General features: G+C 42.1%; 1 protein-coding gene and 1 long non-coding RNA gene across 4 annotated transcripts in view; one reads left to right on the forward strand and one right to left on the reverse strand.

Moving 5' to 3' along the window:
• Positions 1–2,073, reverse strand: part of LOC142740732 (uncharacterized) — a 53,142-nt gene extending 51,069 nt beyond the window's left edge. Inside the window, exon 1 of one of the 2 annotated variants that reach the window (XR_012880866.1) lies at positions 1,952–2,073. This is a non-coding gene — a long non-coding RNA (uncharacterized LOC142740732). Of the gene's footprint in view, positions 1–1,720; positions 1,930–1,951 lie in introns of those variants that run through there. The other variant, XR_012880867.1, reaches the window with a different exon arrangement.
• Positions 1,920–14,319, forward strand: METTL1 (methyltransferase 1, tRNA methylguanosine). Of its 2 annotated transcripts, XM_075850151.1 has the most exons (7): positions 2,160–2,245; positions 3,011–3,129; positions 3,733–3,899; positions 11,305–11,489; positions 11,806–11,919; positions 12,451–12,552; positions 13,449–14,319. In XM_075850151.1, exons 3-7 carry the CDS (start codon positions 3,752–3,754, stop codon positions 13,581–13,583), a joined length of 684 nt encoding a protein of 227 aa, XP_075706266.1. In that variant the 5' UTR covers positions 2,160–2,245; positions 3,011–3,129; positions 3,733–3,751; the 3' UTR covers positions 13,584–14,319. The 2 variants fall into 2 exon arrangements, with proteins under 2 accessions (XP_075706265.1, XP_075706266.1); XM_075850150.1 differs by lacking the exon at positions 3,011–3,129 and having other exon boundaries at positions 1,920–2,245.
• Positions 14,320–19,730: the final 5,411 nt, after the last annotated feature.

Here is a 19,730-nt window from a genome sequence, read left to right on the forward strand (position 1 = left end):
CATTTATTTGGTTGTGGAACCAGTGGTATGGTCATTTCTCCAAAGTGTCCCAGAAGCCATTTGTCAAAAGGACTACACCAGGCCGCATGTTGCTTGTGCTACTGTGAGCAGCTTGCGTGGCCTAAACGTGCTAACATGGCCTATAGCGTCTCCAGAGTTGTCTCCCATCAAGAACATCTGGGATGTCATTGGTCGGCAATTGCAAAGGGAGCTGCCAGCAGTCCATTTTGATGATTTGTGTGCCCAAGTGCATTCAGCGTGGCATAACATTCCTCAGACAACCATTAATACATGGAGAATAAACACTGTGAGGTCATAGAAAGGGTTATTGCAAATAGTGATGTCACGGTACAGTTATTATAGTAAGTGTGTCACTATACAGGGATGATGCACAAAGTGATGTCACATAACAGGAATAACAAAAACAGTGATGTCACGGTACAGTTATTATAGTAAGTGTGTCACTATACAGGGATGATGCACAAAGTGATGTCACATAACAGGAATAACAAAAACAGTGATGTCACGGTACATGGATCATAAACGCTGAAGTCATAATAAAGGGATATTGCACACAGTGATGTTTCTGTATAGTTAATAATGTGCAGAGTGATGTCACAGAACCTGGATGGTGAAGTCACTGCTCTAAAGACTAAGTACAACAGTGATGTCACAGCACAGGGATAATAAACACTGCATCATAATGTACATGACATCACAATCCAGAGATAATAAACACTAGCATTCCCATGCCCACTAGTATTCAGACTACCCCTATAGTTACGTCCTTGAATAACTGTATCTTACCCAATTTAATAATATACAGAAGAAAGGTGGTAAATTGTAAGTTAATGTGTGCTTTCCCAGAGCTGCAGAAACCATTGTTAATGAGTAATATCCGTGCTGTCCCTTCACTAACCTATTAACTAACCCGCCATCTAATTACATTGAAAAAAAGAAACAATTATGAACTGCTGAACTACAAATCTCTCCCAGATTACATTTAAATTCTTCAGTTTGAGCCTCTAAAGCTCGGGCTCTGCGGCGACACAAGGCCGCCCCCCCCCCCTCTTCCCCCGCATTTTGCGGAAAAAGCATGAAGTTGCTAGCGATTTTCATTGTGATGGTCACAAAGTTACTTATGACTGTTATGCCGTGTGGTAATATTGTGGTGGTATTAGAATTCTCGTTTTGGATCCTATCACGGTTGGGACCAAAATTGCAATGTGTGAACAAGGCCTATCAGCAATTCAATAGAGAGTTTATCTATGACATTTTAGCAAAAGTACCACAGAAGTTGAGGTACATTTTCCATGAACTTATGGGATGTTTAACATCTTTATTTGTGTTTGGGATAGGGATATCTTCTAGTGCATCTTTCTTGTGAGTTACACATGGAGGCACACTCCATTGGACGCTGTATTACAAAGGCCTGCTTCTAGTGGAGGATATCACCCTAATACATAATAATGTTCATGTGTATCCGAAAAACGATGATCCAACCGCTAAGAAGATATATTAAGAAGCTTATGAGCACTCAATTTTGAATCGAAAAACAATAAAATTATATCATTCGGACAATCTCACTCCATGTTTTTGGTCTTTGTTTATAACGTTTTTTTTCCCAAAAGACGTATATTGTGGACAGGTGACCTGTTCATACACAGCGCTGTAATAATATATAACTGGCAGGAAAGAATTCTGACACAAATGCACTTACCTACTTTCATATGGGAAAAAACGTATTCCCAAAAAAGGAAAAAAAAAGGCATCTCAGAAACTCCGGGACTAATAAAAATAGCACGGCAAAAAAAACAAGGGTGGATTGTAGTCAGGGTGTTGGATACTTTGTAATGTAGAATTGTGATATACAAACAACCCTTATGTTTCTATCTTTTATTACCGCTGCGCTGTTTCCATGTCACACAGCTGTTCAGCACCCCGTACTTACCATTATCTACTGCCAGATTCAAAGATGGCCGCAGCGAGAAGGCGCCGGGAACCAAGGCTTCCATATAGATCACGTGGTTAAGATGACGTCACCTTTGCGCCGAGCAGTGAAGTGAGCGTGGACAGCACGTTGCCGGTGTGTAGGAGTGAGAGGTTAATGCAGCGCTATGTCCGAGACCCCGGTGCAGCCATGTGCAACGGCGAAGGAGCCGGGGAAAGCCGTGTCCCTGCCTCAGAAACGCTATTACCGGCAAAGAGCCCACTCCAACCCCATGGCTGATCACACCTTCCAGTAGTAAGTGTTCACTAGAGAGGAAATAGAAGTGTCTGTGTATAAACCTTCGTTAAACACACATAAAGGGGTACCCAAAACAAATCTACACCCTGATCTGTCATTGGCACAGATAAGCAGATAATTGCTGGGAGTCCTTCTAATGTCAGAAGCAGTGGGGGGCACAATGCTTGGTAACATGACTGAGCCCCTCATTACAGGCACCCCCTTTAAAGAGGCTCTGTCACCAGATTATCAAATCCCTATCTCCTATTGAATGTGATTGTCGCTGCAATGTAGATAACAGCAGTTTTTTTGTTTTTTTTAAAAAACTATCATTTTTGCCCAAGTTATGAGCAATTTAATATTTATGCAAATGAGCTTTTCAATGGACAACTGGGCGTGTTTTCTCGTTTTACCAACTGGGCGTGTATTGTGTTTTTACCAACTGGGCATTGTGAATAGAAGTGTATGACGCTGACAAATCAGCGTCATGCACTTCTCATCGCTCCCACCCAGCTTCTTTCACTGCAGACACAGCGTGACGTCACCCACAGGTCCTTCAACATTGTCGTCGGGCAGAGAAGATACATCGGCTCCAGCCGTCCGAGAGAGTAATATGCTCGTCTCTAGGGAGTTTGCTATTCTTACCTGCACATGGTGATGCTGCTGCAGATTCAACTGTACTCTCTCGGACGCCAGGAGCCGATGTGTCTTCTCTCTTCCAACACCAAGGTTGAAGGACCTGTGGGTGACCTCATCGTTCACACCCAGCTTCTTTCACTGCAGACACACAGCGTGACGTCACCCACAGGTCCTTCAACCTTGGCGTCGGAAGAGAGAAGACACATCGACTCCTGGCGTCCGAGAGAGTACAGTTGAATCTGCAGCAGCATCACCGTGTGCAGGTAAGCATAGTAAACTCCCTAGAGACGAGCATATTACCCTCTCGGATGGCTGGAGCCCATTTATCTTCTCTGTCCGACGCCAAGGTTGAAGGACCTGTGGGTGACGTCACGCTGTGTGTCTGCAGTGAAAGAAGCTGGGTGGGAACGATGAGAAGTGCATGACGCTGATTTGTCAGCGTCATACACTTCTATTCACAACGCCCAGTTGGTAAAAACAATACACGCCCAGTTGGTAAAAACACAATACACGCCCAGTTGGTAAAGTGAGAAAACACGCCCAGTTGTCCATTGAAAAGCTCATTTGCATAAATATAAAATTGCTCATAACTTGGGCAAAAATGATCGTTTTTTCAAAAAAAAATTTGCTGTTATCTACATTGCAGCGCCCATCACATTCAATAGGAGATAGGGATTTGATAATCTGGTGACAGAGCCTCTTTAATATCATAGTCACTGGCGCAGATCCGTTCCCCTGCAGCGTCCACTTTGCCATTCAGATAAGTGGACGGCCTGAGTCCTCCAGAGTGAGCGCCTCTGCTTGTTAGTGAGGTCCTGAGCAGTTTTGATGTCTCTTCTCTTATAAGTTTTTACATTGTTTTCCAGCCCTGTCAGACCAGAAGAGATGGATTGGTCAGAATATTATCCTGAATATTTTAAGCCTTTGCCATTGGACAATTCTCATGATGACCTAAAGGACTTGATGGAGGTGAAGAAGCAAGAGTATCGCGTTGAATTTGCGGACATTGGCTGCGGATATGGTGGATTGCTAGGTACAGTTCTAATTTACTTATTACATGAATTGCCGAAAGGTGAATCTTCACCTCTGGAGCTGCTTTAATATATTAGGGGATATACACATCAGTAATGCAGGAACAATTCGAATACTGTGGATTAGAGAAGAGCGCAGCATAGGGATATCTAACTGCCCAGGATATTCTCCAGTCATAAGTGTTTATTGGTGCCTTAAAGGGGTTGTCCCAGAATTAAAGGGGTTTTCCCACGAGGGACACTCGTGTCCTATCTACAGGATATGTCATAAATGCCACCTCTGGGACCCGCATCTATCTCTGGAATGGGGCTCCTAAACCCCGTTCCACCTCTTAGGGCTCCGGCAGATTTCCGACCATGAAGGAGAAAACGGCTACACAGTTTTCGTAGGCCCCATAGAACTGAATGGTAGTTACGGAAACAGCGTAGCTCGCATGCGACGCTGCTCCCGTAAATGCCATTCACTACTATGGGAGTTATGGAAATGGCGTTGCTCAGCAAGCTACACTGTTTTTGTAACTCCTGACCATAAAGTCAGCAATTGGCCTGGGGTCAGTGAGAGCAGAAGAAGCTAGAACGGGGTTTAGGGTTATAGAGATATGTGTGGGTCCCAGAGGAGGGACCTGCATCTATCTGACATTTATGGCCTATCCTGTGGATAGGTCATAAATGTCCCTCATGGGGAAAACCCCTTTAATACAAAAAAAAGTGCATCAGACATAATATAGCACATGGCAATCTCCTTACAAAGCTAGAACCAGCCCTGTGTTTTACATCGATCCAGAGATCTCCCCATTCATTTCTCCAATTGCGCAGCTAGATTATCTTTTGGGTGGCAGCTGAGGGGGCGTGTCCTTTCTTCTGCAGCTCCTCCCCTCCCTGTCATAGCTTGTATTAGCAGATCATTCTGTTTCACAGCCTCTGCCTCATCCCTAGGAGAAGCTTTACAAATGCCCCACATTACATGTCTTTTTAGAGGGAGAGCCCAGCCCTATATAACTGAGGAAGAGGGAGACCCTGCAGCTTACACAGTAAGAGGATGAGCAGGATAAGGGAGAACTTCACACTGTATGAATGCTCTCCTTATCTAAGCAAACTGCTGGCTCCTGTGTTTCTTACTGTGTGAGCCTCCATCCACACTACAAGCTGTGTTTCTGAACAAGCTTCTTCTTAAAGAGAACCTTTCACCTCCCAATACATGTGCAGCATGTAATGGGGAGGGCTGCACAAACCCTGGGGCACTTTACATTTTTTTTTCTACCTCCCTCCGTTATTTAAATATCGGTGCCGTTATATTTGGCGCCCGATATTTAAATAACCCCCTGAACTGTCAAGGGGGCGTGTTACTATGGCTGTGACACTGTCCAATCAGATATGGACAATGTTACAGAGCGAGAGAGAGAGCTAGAGCGCTACAGCTTTCAAGATCAGTCTTCTGCCAAACTGGCAGGGGGGCGTGTCACTGCTACGGACAGTGTAAGAGCTGTGGAGGGGAGAGGGCGCATGCGTGCTCTCATCTCTTCAGCTCTTGCGAGAGATCAGTCTTGTATTGTCTGGCGAACTGGCAAGGGGGCATGTCACTGCTACGGACAGTGTACGCACTCCCCAGCTCTTACACTGTCCGTAGCAGTGACACGCCCCCTTGCCAGTTCGTCAGAAAAAGTACAAGACTGATCCCTCACAAGATCTGAGAGCCCGCATGTGAGCTCTCCTCTCCACAGCTCTTACACTCTGTAGCAGTGACACACCCCCTTGCCAGTTCGGTAGACTGATCTTGAAAGCTAATGAGTGAGAGAGAGAGAGAGGGCGTCAAATATAACGGCACCGATATCTAAATAACGGAGGGAGGTAGAATTTTTTTTTTCAAGTGCCCCAGGGTTTGTGCAGTCCTCCCCATTACATGCTTCACATGTATGGGGAGGTGAAAGGTTTTCTTTAACTGACAAGGAGAGAAGACATATTCTTTTGGCTTCTGTCCGTTAGAGAATGGAACAGAGCATGTATGTCCTCCTTTATTCAGCTCCGTAAGAGGACGTGAACGTTACTATACAGATTGAACACCAGGGGGTGCTATTATAATGAAGTAAAGGAAATATCTTGCAAAAGGAGCGTTTTTATAACATGATTTAACATTAATTGTATGTTTACACGGCTTATTTTCGGCCGTGAAAAAGATGTGCAAGTCACTTCTTGGGACGTTTTTGGTGCCGCTTTTCATAGACTCTATTGAAAAGAGCTCCAAAAACGGCCGTAAAAAAACCGCGAGTGGCTTAAAAAAAAGTCTGAAAATCAGGAGCTGTTTTCCCTTGAAAACAGCTCCGTATTTTCAGACGTTTTAGAGTTGGCGTGTGAACATACCCTTAGAATTAATTTGTTTTGGAATTTGCCTTATATTTTAATAACCTTTAATACCTGTACTACTGTGTGCTGATGCCATCATGGCTGACCCTCTGTTTTCTGCAGGCATATTAAAGGGGTTGTTCAGGATTAGAAAAACATGGCTGCTTTTTTTTTCTGAAAACCGCACCACACCTGTCCATTTGTTGTCTGTTATTGCAGTTCCTGTCCATTGAAGTTAACTGGTTGCTGACACAGGACGAGAATGCTCGTCCTGAGTGGCGAGTACTTCACGCATTAGGACGAGCATTCTCGTCCTGTGTGACAGCCGTCTGTGCGCGCGATCGAGAGCGGGGCAACGGCTGTAATACACAGCCATGGCCCCGCTCTGACAGCGGAGAGGAGAGAAACATCTTCTCTCTGCCGTTAACCCTTTGAATGCCGCAATGAAAGCTGATCGCGGCATTCAAGGAGGGGGGACTGCACTTTGATCGCGTCACAGAAAATAACAGTGACGCGATCAAAGCCCATAACTTGTATGGCCAGACAGCCCAGGGTCCATTGAAGGACCCCAGGGCTGTCTGAACGTATTTCCTGTTGTTGGGGCATACTGAGGTATGCCCTAACAACTGCCTGTGTACAATCACTACACAGGCTAATGTACTGACATATAGATCTATGCCAGTACATTGCAGTTACAAAATAAAAATGATAAATCCCTTTAAGGGATTAAAAAAAAAAAAGTTAAATGAATGTAAAAAAAAATAATGATAAATTAATAAATAAAAAAAAATACACAAACACACATTTTTTATACTAAATAAACTTTTTTTAAAATATAAGTCCCAAAACAGGAAATAATAGACATATTTGGTATTGCCCCGACCGTAACAACCTGTACAACAAATGTATAAAATTATTTATGATCGGTGTATGGTGTAAAAAAAATAAATATTAAAACTGCTGCGGAACAGCTTTTTTTTTCTGCATTTTCGCCAAAATAAAAATGTATGGAAATTAAACGATAATGTATTTGTACCAAAAAATGGTACCAACATAAAGTACAACTCGTCCCACAAAAAACAAAGTCTCACAACTACGTCGTAGAAAAAAAGAGTTATGAACATCGGGATGCAAAGAGGGAAATCTAAAAAAATTGCTCTGTCCTCAAGGCCAAAATTGGCTGTGTCCTTAAGGGGTTAATCGGGCTGAGCTCTAATACCACACAGAACTTGTGGACAAGGTATGGTGCTGTTTTTGAATACATTTGCCATGTTTGTTTATTTTTTATTTTTTTTTATAAATCCTGGACAATCCTTTTACTAGGCAACTGTATTTTACTACAAAAGAGCAGTTGTGGGGAATATATACCATAACTTATAAAGGGACGTATTTGGGTAATGTATATCCGGGTGTTTCCATGACTTTAGATTTCATTAAATGGGGACTGTGCATGTCTGTCCTGTGACTTTTACACCTATGTCTAAGGCCGGATTCACACGTGTGTGTGTTTGGTGCGTGATATATGGACTGGATGTCGGCAGTATTTCCCAGACCGGATACGCTTCAAGGAGCTGGGCTGCTAGCGTCATAGGTATGTACGATGCTAGGAGTCCCTGCCTCGCTGCGGGAAAACTGTCCCATACTTTAATCATGCTTTCAGTACGGGACAGTTTTCCCGCAGCCAGGTAGGGACTCTTGGCGTCCTAGATAACTATGACGCTAGGAGCCCAGCTCCCCGAAGTGTGTACGGCCCAGGAAATACTGCCGACATACGGTCCGTATATGACGGACTGAACACGCTCGTGTGAATCCGGCCTTACTGACATGCTATAAATATCTGTTTTTGGAACACCTACAAATCATAACTCAGCCTGTGAAAATACTGGAGTAGATCATATTCTCAAAATTTCTTAAAATGCAATTCTGTTAAAGAGGCTCTGTCACCAGATTCTCAAATCCCTATCTCCTATTGCATGTGATCGGGGCTGCAATGTAGATAACTGTAACGTGTTGTTTGTTTTTTTTAAAAACTTTTTCATTTTTGGCCAAGTTATGAGCTATTTTATTTATATATATATATATATATATATATATTCAAATGAGCTTTGAAATGGACAACTGGGCGTGTTTTTTTTCGTATGTCCAACTTGGCGTGTATTGTGTTTTTAACTGGGCGTGTTTACTTGTTTTACTAACTGGGAGTTGTGAATAGAAGTGTATGATGCTGACGAATCAGTGACCAATCGGCATCATGCACTCCTCTCCATTCATAGTGTTCTTACTAGAACGATGTGCAGCCGAATACACAAGTGTCCTGATAATGAATACACATGACCTCCAGCCTGGACGTCATGTGTATTCAGAATCCTGACACTTCTGAATCTTTTCTGTGAGATTCCAGCAAGCCACGCGTAATCTCACGAGATTTCGTTTCCCTTGCTGGAAATCTCACCGAAAAGATTCAGAAGTGTCAGGATTCTGAATACACAACGTCCAGGCTGGAGGTCATGTGTATTCCTTATCAGGACACTTGTGTATGTGGCGGCACATCGTTCTAGTAATAACGCTATGTGCTGTGTAAATAAATGGAGAGGAGTGTATGATGCTGATTAGTGTCTGATTCGTCAGCATCATACACTTCTATTCACAACGCCCAGTTAGTAAAACAAGTAAACACGCCCAGTTAAAAACACAATACACGCCCAGTTGGACATACGAATAAAAACACGCCCACTTGTCCATTTCAAACCTCATTTGCATATATATAAAATGGCTCATAACTTGGCCAAAAATGAACGTTTTTAAAAAAAAAAAAAAACTTTTACTGTTCTCTACATTGCAGCGCCGATCACATGCAATAGGAGATAGGGATTTGAGAATCTGGTGACAGAGCCTCTTTAAGTTAATAACATAATTGCTAATTAGGTGTAATATTGATCTAAAAGTACAACAGACTTCATATTGTGGTTGCCCTGAGTGTCTTTCACAATGAAATTAGTTTATGGCAGTCGGGAGTCTGCAAATAAGGCACAGATTATAGACAAGGGGTCTCCAACTCGGCCGGGTAAATGGGCCGCACATAGAAAAAAATGTGAAGTTGAGGGGCTGCATTACTTTTAAATTTGATACAATACAAAAGTATTGTTAATCAAATAGTTATTCGAACTACTGTAATATTACTACATTACTATAACAATGCTACATTACTATGAGGGTATGTTCACACGCACTGTTTTCAGGCATATTTTGGGTCATTTACACCTCGAAAAACGCCTGAAAAAAACGGAAGCTGAATGCCTACAAACATACGGGGCGTCTTTTTACGCCTCTGTTTTAAAAAAACTAAGCGTAAAAAGAAGTAGCATGTCCCTTTTTGAGGCGTTTTTTGGAGCTGAATTTCCATTGAACACTATGAAAAACGCCCCAAAAAACGCCTGAAAAGAAGCCTCAAAAGAAGCTCCAAATTAAAAGAAGCTTCATTTGCAGCTTCAAAAAACGCCTGACTTTTTTGGTTAAGCGTGTAAACATACCCTGACACTTCATTACTATAACAATGCTACATTACTATAATTATACCGCTAGGTTTAAACTTAACGTTAATTTAAGAGTTTATTCCACGTGCAAGATTTGGCAGCCCCACTATAGATAGTGCCACAGTGCCCTCTGTAGATAGTGCCACGCGCGCTCTCTGCAGGAGGAGCCCCTGGCGTCACTGTCCATAGACAGTGACGTCAGGGGATCCTCCTGGACCAGAATGTGCTGTCAGGGGCCTCCCCAGAGCTGGAGTCCCAGAGCAGAACACTAGTATAGGCTCTGCCTGGGGTTCCAGCTCTGCTCCTGACATCACTGTCCATACATGGACAGTGATGTCAGGGGCAAGCCCAGAGCTGTAGTCCCGGGCAGAGCGCTACTATTTCTCTGCCTGGGACCCCAATTCTACTCCTGACATCACTGTCCATATATAGACAGTGATGTCAGGGGATTCCCCAGCCGGAGTCCCGGAGCAGAGCTGCTTCTAGCACTCTGCCTGGGACTCCAGGACTTCTCCTGACATCACTGTCCATATATAGACAGTGATGTCAGGGGATTCCCCAGCCGGAGTCCCGGAGCAGAGCTGCTTCTAGCACTCTGCCTGGGACTCAAGGACTTCTCCTGACATCACTGTCCATATATAGACAGTGATGTCAGGGGATTCCCCAGCCGGAGTCCCGGAGCAGAGCTGCTTCTAGCACTCTGCCTGGGACTCCAGTACTTCTCCTGACATCACTGTCCATATATGGACAGTGATGTCAGGGGCTTCCTCAGAGCAGGAGTCCCGGAGCAGAGCGCTAGTATAAGCTCTGCTCTGGGATGTCATGAATGAGCACAGGCGCACTCCTCCTTCGGCCAGCTCTCTCCTCTCCCGAAGGAGCTATGGTGCCGGAGATGACGGCCGCATGCTGGTTGTGTGTTTGAGACCCCTGTTGTAGACTGTCATAAAGCAAGCCTACTGTTGACAGCAAATTTTGGCAGCTGGAGCAATTCCATTTGTGATGCTGAGGGATCCCTGCACTAGTGAAAAGGCTGCCACTATCTTCAGCATCTGCACTGTGGAAGGACTACTTTACGTGCAGCTTAGGACAGGGATGCGATTTTGGGTATCATGTGGCTTCTGGGGGAGAAGGATTTACCTAGCGTACAGAGAGTGCACGCATCTTGTAGGATTGTGCTGTGTCCTGTCCACACTACAGAAATGCTGTGTAGAAACGGTTTTGGTCATAAGGTATTAGAAAATTCTGAAATAAAATTATTTTAAAGTTTAGTTTTTTGTTAATTAAGTGCATTCTACTACCATACTATGTAGGCTAAAAGACTTTGAAGAATAACCATTTTTTAGGCCCAACAGTAATGGATATTTTACTTCTGTGTTTACATATGACTGTTCAAGTGCCCATGTGCACATTCCTATAATTGCACGAGAACATTTTGTTTGGCCTGCTTTCTAATTGGCGGTTTTGTTTTTTTTTGTTTTTTTGTAATGTATGTTCATCAATAAATGATAGGTTTGTCTCTGTACTTGGCTTTCAGTTGAATTGTCCCCATTGTTCCCAAATTCACTAATGCTTGGACTGGAGATACGTGTAAAAGTTTCAGACTATGTGCAAGACCGGATCAAGTCCTTAAGAGCGTGCCACCCTGGCCAGTACCAGAATATTGCCTGCATCAGGAGTAACGCTATGAAATACTTGCCCAACTTCTTCAGGAAAGCACAGGTATCTTCTTCATCAGTCTTTTCATAAGATGAGCCTGTTTGGTTTGATACAACCAAGTAACTTTTGGTGCAGAGCTGCAATCAAAATTTTACAACTTCAGAGCGGAAATCTCCAAGCAATTCTTGCTGGCTCGTGATTTGAATTCTGGTTAGTGTCGTCTACTATAGGCACTACTGTAATCTCATGTAGGAGAAATTGTCCCGCTGGGATATTATGGGATATTCGATAATGCATTAGGGATGTGTCTGAAGAGAAGGCTGTCGAATTGTGAATACAGCTCAGGTTCAGATCTTTTATACATATTTTTTTCTTCTAGCTTAGTAAGATGTTCTTTCTGTTTCCGGACCCTCATTTTAAGAAGACGAAGCATAAATGGAGGATCATCAGTTCCACGCTATTGGCAGAATATGCTTATGTACTACGTGTTGGGGTAAGTCATACACTTAGCACAAGGGGGCTTGTATATAAAACCAGCGCTAAAGAATCATCCAGCCATGTCGCTGCTTTCATGACGGGCCAGTGGATGTTGCCCCCCCCCCCCCCCTCATATCCCTGATCGATCATGCAGGGGGTGTCTCCTTCAGATCTGTATGCTGACTGAGGCATGAAGTTGCAGTTTTTCTGTATGGTAAATGTAGCAGTCCCTTTTTGTGACTTTCTGTTTATGCAAGCACTTCTCCCTTTCCCTTAAAATCGTCATTTCCGTGTATTTGATGTAAAAACATTAAGGTTATTTCAATGTCTTAGGAAAGTTAGCAATGTTTGGGGATTTCCTGCTCCAGATTGTTTGCTGGCTGTGACTTTGATGTGGCAAGATATGGCTGCGTTTGTACTGCCTTCAGACATTACTCCATCCATTAACGAGACATATCACGTGTTCACGTGGAATAAAGGTAACTCGTTACGTAACACTTCATCTGTCATGAGTCATAATGTTGTGCTGGTTTGGTGTATGTTGCAGGGGCTGGTGTATACAATTACAGATGTGGAAGAAGTTCACGAGTGGATGGTGACGCACTTCACAGAACATCCTCTTTTTGAGAGGGTTTCAAAAGAACAACTGGTAAGATGGAGTCATGTCAGCATTGTACTGCACTCCTGTTGCTCATACGCCTCATTCATTTTTCTACTACCTTTTAATGGTGTAAAACAACATATACATTGAAGCAGTTTGCTTCTCTTAGCAGGGGGGTTTTGTCTAAAGTTCTGAAAAATATCCTACAAGGCCTAATTCACACTGGGAAATAATGCAACACAATCCCCACCACTACCACGTTGCAATATCGGCATATTGAAGCTGCTGCTCCGGCTTCTCTAAAACCTGGTTATCGCTGGGTAAAGCTGCATCTGCCCACGTGTAGTATTACATGGCGGCCATTCAGTTGACTGGCTATGCATGGATACACAGGAGAAGCTCTTACCGAGCACCTCTTTGCTCTTAGAGGGGGATTCTAAAATGGGGACCCCACACTGTCTATATAGAAGGGCATATGTACAGGGTTTGTCTTTGCCGTCAACCCCTTTAATACAATCTGCCGTCAGCAGCTGTATACTATATAGAATTATTGAAGATGGGTGAATCGTAACAAAAAAATGAGCATAGCTGTTTTTCACTTATTATGGAGCTGTATTTTCCCCGCTATAAGGTAGTTAAGGCTGAAATATGGATCCTTATTTCAGCCCCTGTTCTGATACGGCTGAAATGCAGATCTGTGATGCAAAATTGGCCTGTTGTCAAAACGGCATTTTGTAAAATGTTCCTAGAACTGGTTTTATGGAAAAGCGGGTTGTGAAACTGCACAGGAAAAAAAAAAAGCAAAAACAATAATAACACGTGAACACATCTTAATTGGGATGTCCATATTAAACCCTGGTGGAAGGTGTGGGTATCTGTCATTGTAATTCTACATTAAGGGAGCCTTTCAAACATTTCAGACCTTTTTCTTGTTGTATTTGCAGACCGATGATATCATAATCGATAAATTGGGCTCATCTACGGAAGAAGGGAAGAAAGTTAAGCGAAATAATGGCCAAAACTTCCTGGCTGTATTTCGACGTGTGGAAAACAGAACTTTCAGAAGTCCAGATTCCTAGCTGTGGTGTGGAAGTAGTTCATTCATCCTAAGCAGAGCCGGTAATTTATTGCCCGGCTGAACTATGAAGATTTTTAGGACTTAGGATTTTTAGAAGCTGATGGATGTGCCCCCACAACAGGATATGTTTTTGGGCATTAGGAACCTCCACCATATGCTGCTAGCCAGCTCTGACACACTTGTCTATATACAAACAAAAATTTGGTGACTTTTTTTTTTTTTATAGACTGGTGGTTTGCGGTAATCTGTAAATAGTAATTATAATTTCATTTACCGTTTCATCAACTGCATTAGTGAGCTCGTCATGGTCGTTCATTGAAGAACATTGCCACATGAATTTGTTTTTTATTTCCTTTTAAATTTGTGGATTTTTTACTATTTTTACCACTGTGATTTAAAGATAAGAAATTGAAAACCTCAATGTCACCAGCTGATACTTAAAAAGCGTATCACACAATGAACTTGGCTTGGATATCAGATGACTTTTATTACCCATAAACCGCATTCCTCATAGATGGACAGTATTCGGGGCAGTGTGCCGTCCGTGATCTAATTATGCAGAATGGTGGTTCCTGATCTCCACTTTTACCTGGCTGAAGAAATGACTTTGTACAGCTGGTATAACTATTGCTGGTGGTGAACTATAAAGCAATGTCAAAATACCTAAAACTTTATTTTTTGCTTCTGACCCAATGTCACGGTCTCCTAATTTTATTAAAGCAGTTGTGAAATGTAAATGTATCTTCTTTAGTAAGTTTAACTGCGTAAGGATTTCTTCAAAATATACTCCACTTTTTCTTTTCTTGTTTTAAAGAAGTTCTCTGCTTAAATTTTGTTTTCAGAAAATCTGATTGATACCGCGGCCTGAAATAGATTTATGGGGCTTGGTTGATTTATGTGACTTCTGTGTTCTCAGTACAGTACTAATTCCGAATTATGCTGAAAAGCTGATTTATATGAGCCAGTGCGGTTGATGGCAGGACCAGAGACTTAGCAGTCCAGATATTTGCTGCTGAATTACCCATATTTAAAAAAAAAAATAAAAAATATATATATATATATATATATATATCTGTGGCTAATGTATATTGTTTTTCCTCTACAAAAATACAGGTTTTACGCAATAGACAATGCAGAAAAATAAATTCATCCATACATATTCCATTACTCAGCACAAGGCCACATTGAAAAGGGCGTAATAACATTCTGTATAGTTAGTGATGTCTTCATCTGGGTTTTTACACGTTTGTTTTGCTGTACATATATGGTGCATTGTTTTTAGCAATTTCCTCATTCCATTTGAAGGGCCCCTTGCACGTTTGAAAAAGTATGTTATTGTGCATTCAACACACCAGGTGGAGTAGTTGCGGTGCATTAAAGACATGGACTATGCCCACAGGTCACGTTGGGTCCTCATCCTCGTCCACGTCGTCTTTCCATGTGCATGTGTAATAAAATAAGTTACGGTTTTCTCACTGTGCTGTTTACTTTTCCTGCCAGGTAATCACATTGACCAATTTTTTGAGGAATAGTTTACATAATATAGAGCGACTGAAGCGATGACTATCTTCCTTCACCCCTTCTGGGGTTTGTTATAGTGCAGAAGAGAATATGTACGATAAACATGGTATATTTACAAGTGTTGGATAAATAATGAATCGTGGCAGGTGGGCAAATGCTTTTTGATCAAAATGTGCACTAAGAACCTCCCTATTGTAAGTAGATTCAGCAGTAATGCATATTTATTTATATTTAGCGGTCTAGTGTTTGCGGTGTGCTGTCGCCATTTTTTTTGTCTGCTAATGACTACATAGTAGTCGTGACCATTGTTGTCCTGTACGTATGGTCAGGTTATGAAAGGTGGTCGAGTGAGCCCTTGGAAAAGTTGTATTCCCTAGGACACCTTATGGCTGTTGTATATAAATCAATAATTTGCACCAAAAAACTGCTAATCTTTGACCCCATTCCCGCTGTGGCCACTTTTGACCTTCCTGACAGAGCCTCACTTTTCAAATCTGATGTTTCACTTTGTGGTAATAACGTCGGATGCTTTTACCTATCCAAGCGATTCTGCGATAGTTGTCTCGTGACACATTGGACTTTATGTTACTGGCAAAATTTGCTCGATACATTCAGTATTTAATTGTAAAAAACACCAAAATGTATCTGCTTGTAAGACAGGCAGTTATACCACACAATTGTTGCCAATTAACATCCCCCATATGTCTTAGATTGCTATTGTGTTTTTAACATCCTTTTATTTTTCTAGGATGTTAGAAGGCTTTGATCTTTAGCAGCAATTTCTCACATTTTCAAGAAAATTTCAAAAGGCTATTTTTACAAGGGCCAGTTCAGTTGTGAAGTGGCTTTGAGGGCCTTATATATTAGAAACCACAGATAGGTAACTACATTTTAAAAACTGCACCCCTCAAAGTATTACAATTTTGTATTTACTAAGTTTCTTAATCCTTTAAATGTTTCACAGGAATTAAAGCAAAATGGAGGTGAAATGTACGAATATCTTCTTTTTTTTTTTTTTTCTTTCAGAAATTCAATTTTAATCCATATTTTTTTTTTCTGTAACACAGGTTTTACCAGAGAAACGCAACTCAATTTTTATTGCCCAGATTCTGCAGTTTTAGGAAATATCCCACGTGTGGCCCTAGTGTCCTTATACCCTGAAGCACCAGCCTTAGAAGCAAAGGAGCACCTAGTGATTTTTGGGGCCTCCTTTTTATTATATATTTTAGGCACCATGTCATGTTTGAAGAGATCTTTCGGTGCCAAGATAGTGTAAATCCCCCAAAAGTGATCCCATTTGGGAAACCTCACGGAATTTAGGGGTATAGTGAGCATTTTGACCTCACAGGTTTTTTGCAGAAATTAATGGAAGTAGGCATTGAAAATGAAAAGCTACATTTTTTTTTTTCAAAGAAATGGTAGGTTTAGCTAATTTATTTATTTTTTCTGTTTCCACAAGGGCTAGGAGAAAAAGAACCAGAACATCTGTAAAGAGCTTTCTCCCGAGCAAAACCATACCCCATATGTGGTCATAAACGGCTGTTTGGACACACGGTGGGGCTCAGAAGTGAAGGAGTGGCGTTTGGAGTTGTTTCTGGGTGCCATGTCACATAGGCAGAACCCCTGTAGTACTAGTTTAGTGGAAAAAAATGACTCCATTTGGGAAACTACACCTCCTTGAGGAATCATCCTAGGGGTATAGTGAGAATTTTGACCCCAAAGTTTTTTGCAGAATTAATTACAATTTAGCCGTGAAAATGAAAAATGTCTTATTTTTTTCTAATAAGATGTAGTTTGAGATCGTTTTTCATTTTTACAAAGCATAAAGAAGAAAAAGCACACCAACATCTGGGTAAAGTAACACCCCATATGTGGTTATAAACTGCTGTTTACATATGGGTGGTTCAGAAGAAAAGGAGTGTTTTTGACTTTTTGGAGCGTAGATTTTGCTGGAATGGTTTGCGGACGATGGATCGCATTCACAAAACCCCTGATGTACCAAAAAAGTAATCCCATTTTAGAAACTAAATGCCTTTAGGGGTGTAGTGAGAATTTAGACCCCCACGGGGGTTTTTCAGAAGTTAATACGCAGTGAATGATGTAAAGGGAAAATTTCAATTTTTCCACTGATATACTGTTCTACCACACAATATGTTGTGCCCAGCTTGTGCCACTGCACAATCTTACCCCACAAATTGTTAAGCGGGTTCTCCCAGGTATGGTAGTAACCCCTTACTTGTGGACCTAAACTGCTGTTTGGGCACACTGTAGGGCTAAGAAGGGAAGGAGCGCCGTTTGGAGCATGGATTTTGCTTGCTAGTAGTTTTGAGTATTATTGGTATTTCAGTTCATAATGTGGGGGCATATGTAATCTGTGCAGAGTACATCGGCATAATAAGAGGGTATAATAATGGGGTAAATAATAAAACTATCCATAGATGTGTGGTACACAGTGAAGCAATCCGAATGATGAACAGTATGCTTTCTTATCCCCCTTTTGTAACACTTTGCACCTTTTGGGGACTCTTCCTCCTTTGTAGTTTGGGAAATTTTGCTGGGAAAGTGTGGCGCTGGTATAACACGGGCGCCCCCGCTTCCAGCAGATGTGCTATGTTCCTTCCCTCCTTTATTTCCTAAATACTAGGGCCCTGAAACTGAAAGAATGTTCCCCTCCGGCCTGCACGTCGGGGTGTTTTTCATCACTGCGTTACTAGTGCCATAACTTTTTTTTATTTTTCGGTTGATGGAGCAGTGTGCGGGCTTGTCTTTCGCAAGACAAGCTGTAGATTTTATTGGTATCATTTTGGGACCCATACGACTTTTTGTTCACTCTGGAATACTGTTTTTTATTTATTTTTTCTTCGGTATTCACCTTGCGCCATTTACATAACTTTATTCTGTGGGTCGATACGATTGCGGCAATACCAAATTTATATCTGTGGGTTTTTTTTTATGTATTGCAGCTTTTGCACATTAAAACAACTTTTTTAAATATTGTTTTCGGTCGACATATTCTAAGAACCATAACTTTTTTTTGGGTGTTTTTTGTTTTTACGGCGTTCACCATGCAGGATAAATTATATTATAGTTTGGGTTGTTATGGATGTTTTATGTATAGTTTGTTTTTTTTCTTTTACGTTTTTTCCAATAATATAAGGCTTATTATGGGGGGAAGAAAGGCAGCTTATTTTTTTACTTGAAACTTGTGGGTTTTTTAAATATTTTTTTTGACAACATTTTTCTGAACCTTTTTTTTTTTTATTTTTTTTATTTGTCCCGCTAGGGGACTTGAAGGCCTGAGGCCCCGATCGCTATTCTTATACACTGCAATACATACGTAGTTCAGTGTATTAGAGCTGTCAGTTATTAACTGACAGCGAGCCAATGAGGACCCGCCCCGGTGGGTTCTCATCAGCTTCTGTTCAATGCAGACACAAATGCCATTATTTGGCCTCCGGTTTCCATAGCAACTCAGCGGTTGGGTTGCCGGTTAGGTAAAAACCTGTCAGATGCTGTGCTCCCAGAGCGCAGCATCTGAGGGGCTAATCGGCCGTATTGAAGAAGAGCTCCGGTTCTGGTCGTTACGGGAGGGTGTCAGCTGTAATACACAGCTGGCACTCGGCACTGATGGTGCGGGCTCAGCGCCAGAGCTCGCATCATCACCGTGACGTAACTGTACTGCTGTTTGTGGGAACCCCTTCCCAATTGCTCCGTGTGTGTGTGTGTGTATATATATATATATATATATATATATATATATCGGAAAGGGGTTAATAAACCTTGTTTTTCTGTTGATTCATGGCCTGCAGGTAAATGAAGGCCAAACATGCTCTGATATTTTTGTACAATCGAGTTGGTTATTTTTCTCAAGGAAAAATAGTTGCATCCATTTGCATCGCCCCATTCAGGGGAAATTCCAAGTCGATTGTTTTTAAACAATACAAGAGTTGTAAAAAATGTGTGTCTATGACTGTAGAACTCAGGCAGAATGTATTTGTCATCTAAATAGATACTGTAAAATGTTTGCTGGTGTTGAGTCAGTGTCTAGGGAGACCAGACCACAGGAAAGTTAAATGAGAGTTTACACATTCCATATAAGGGGTTACTTTCATAGTCCTACATTTTTTTGGGGGGTTTTGGTGGATTTGCAGATGGTCCTTTATATAGGGATGCATCGAAACTTCGACACTGTTTCGATACCGTGCACCTCCAAACTGTTCAATACCGTTATTTCATGTATTTCGATACTAAGCTGTGCGGCCGAACAGCTTAGCATTGTAACACATGAATGTATGAGAGCGGGGCTGCAGCTATGTGATAGACATTTCCCCGCTCCTGTGTCCTGACAAGTGCACGCCGTCAGGATGATACGATGCGGCCAGCGCTGCACTAATGAGCGGCGGCACTGAAGACCGAACAGGCCGGGCGCACTACAAAACACTCCCATGGTCTATGGTCAGTGGCTGAACCGCCGCTCATTAGTGCAGCGCCGGCTGCATCACCTCATGCTGACCGTGCGCGCACTTGTCAGGAGTGGGGAAATGGCTGTATTACACAGCCGCGGCCCCTCTCTAACGGCAGAAATATGAGAAACCTCTTATGTCTGCCGCTATTCCCCTGAATGCTG

Source organism: Rhinoderma darwinii, chromosome 2 (assembly GCF_050947455.1).
Source record: "Rhinoderma darwinii isolate aRhiDar2 chromosome 2, aRhiDar2.hap1, whole genome shotgun sequence".
NCBI classification, from domain to species: domain Eukaryota; kingdom Metazoa; phylum Chordata; class Amphibia; order Anura; family Rhinodermatidae; genus Rhinoderma; species Rhinoderma darwinii.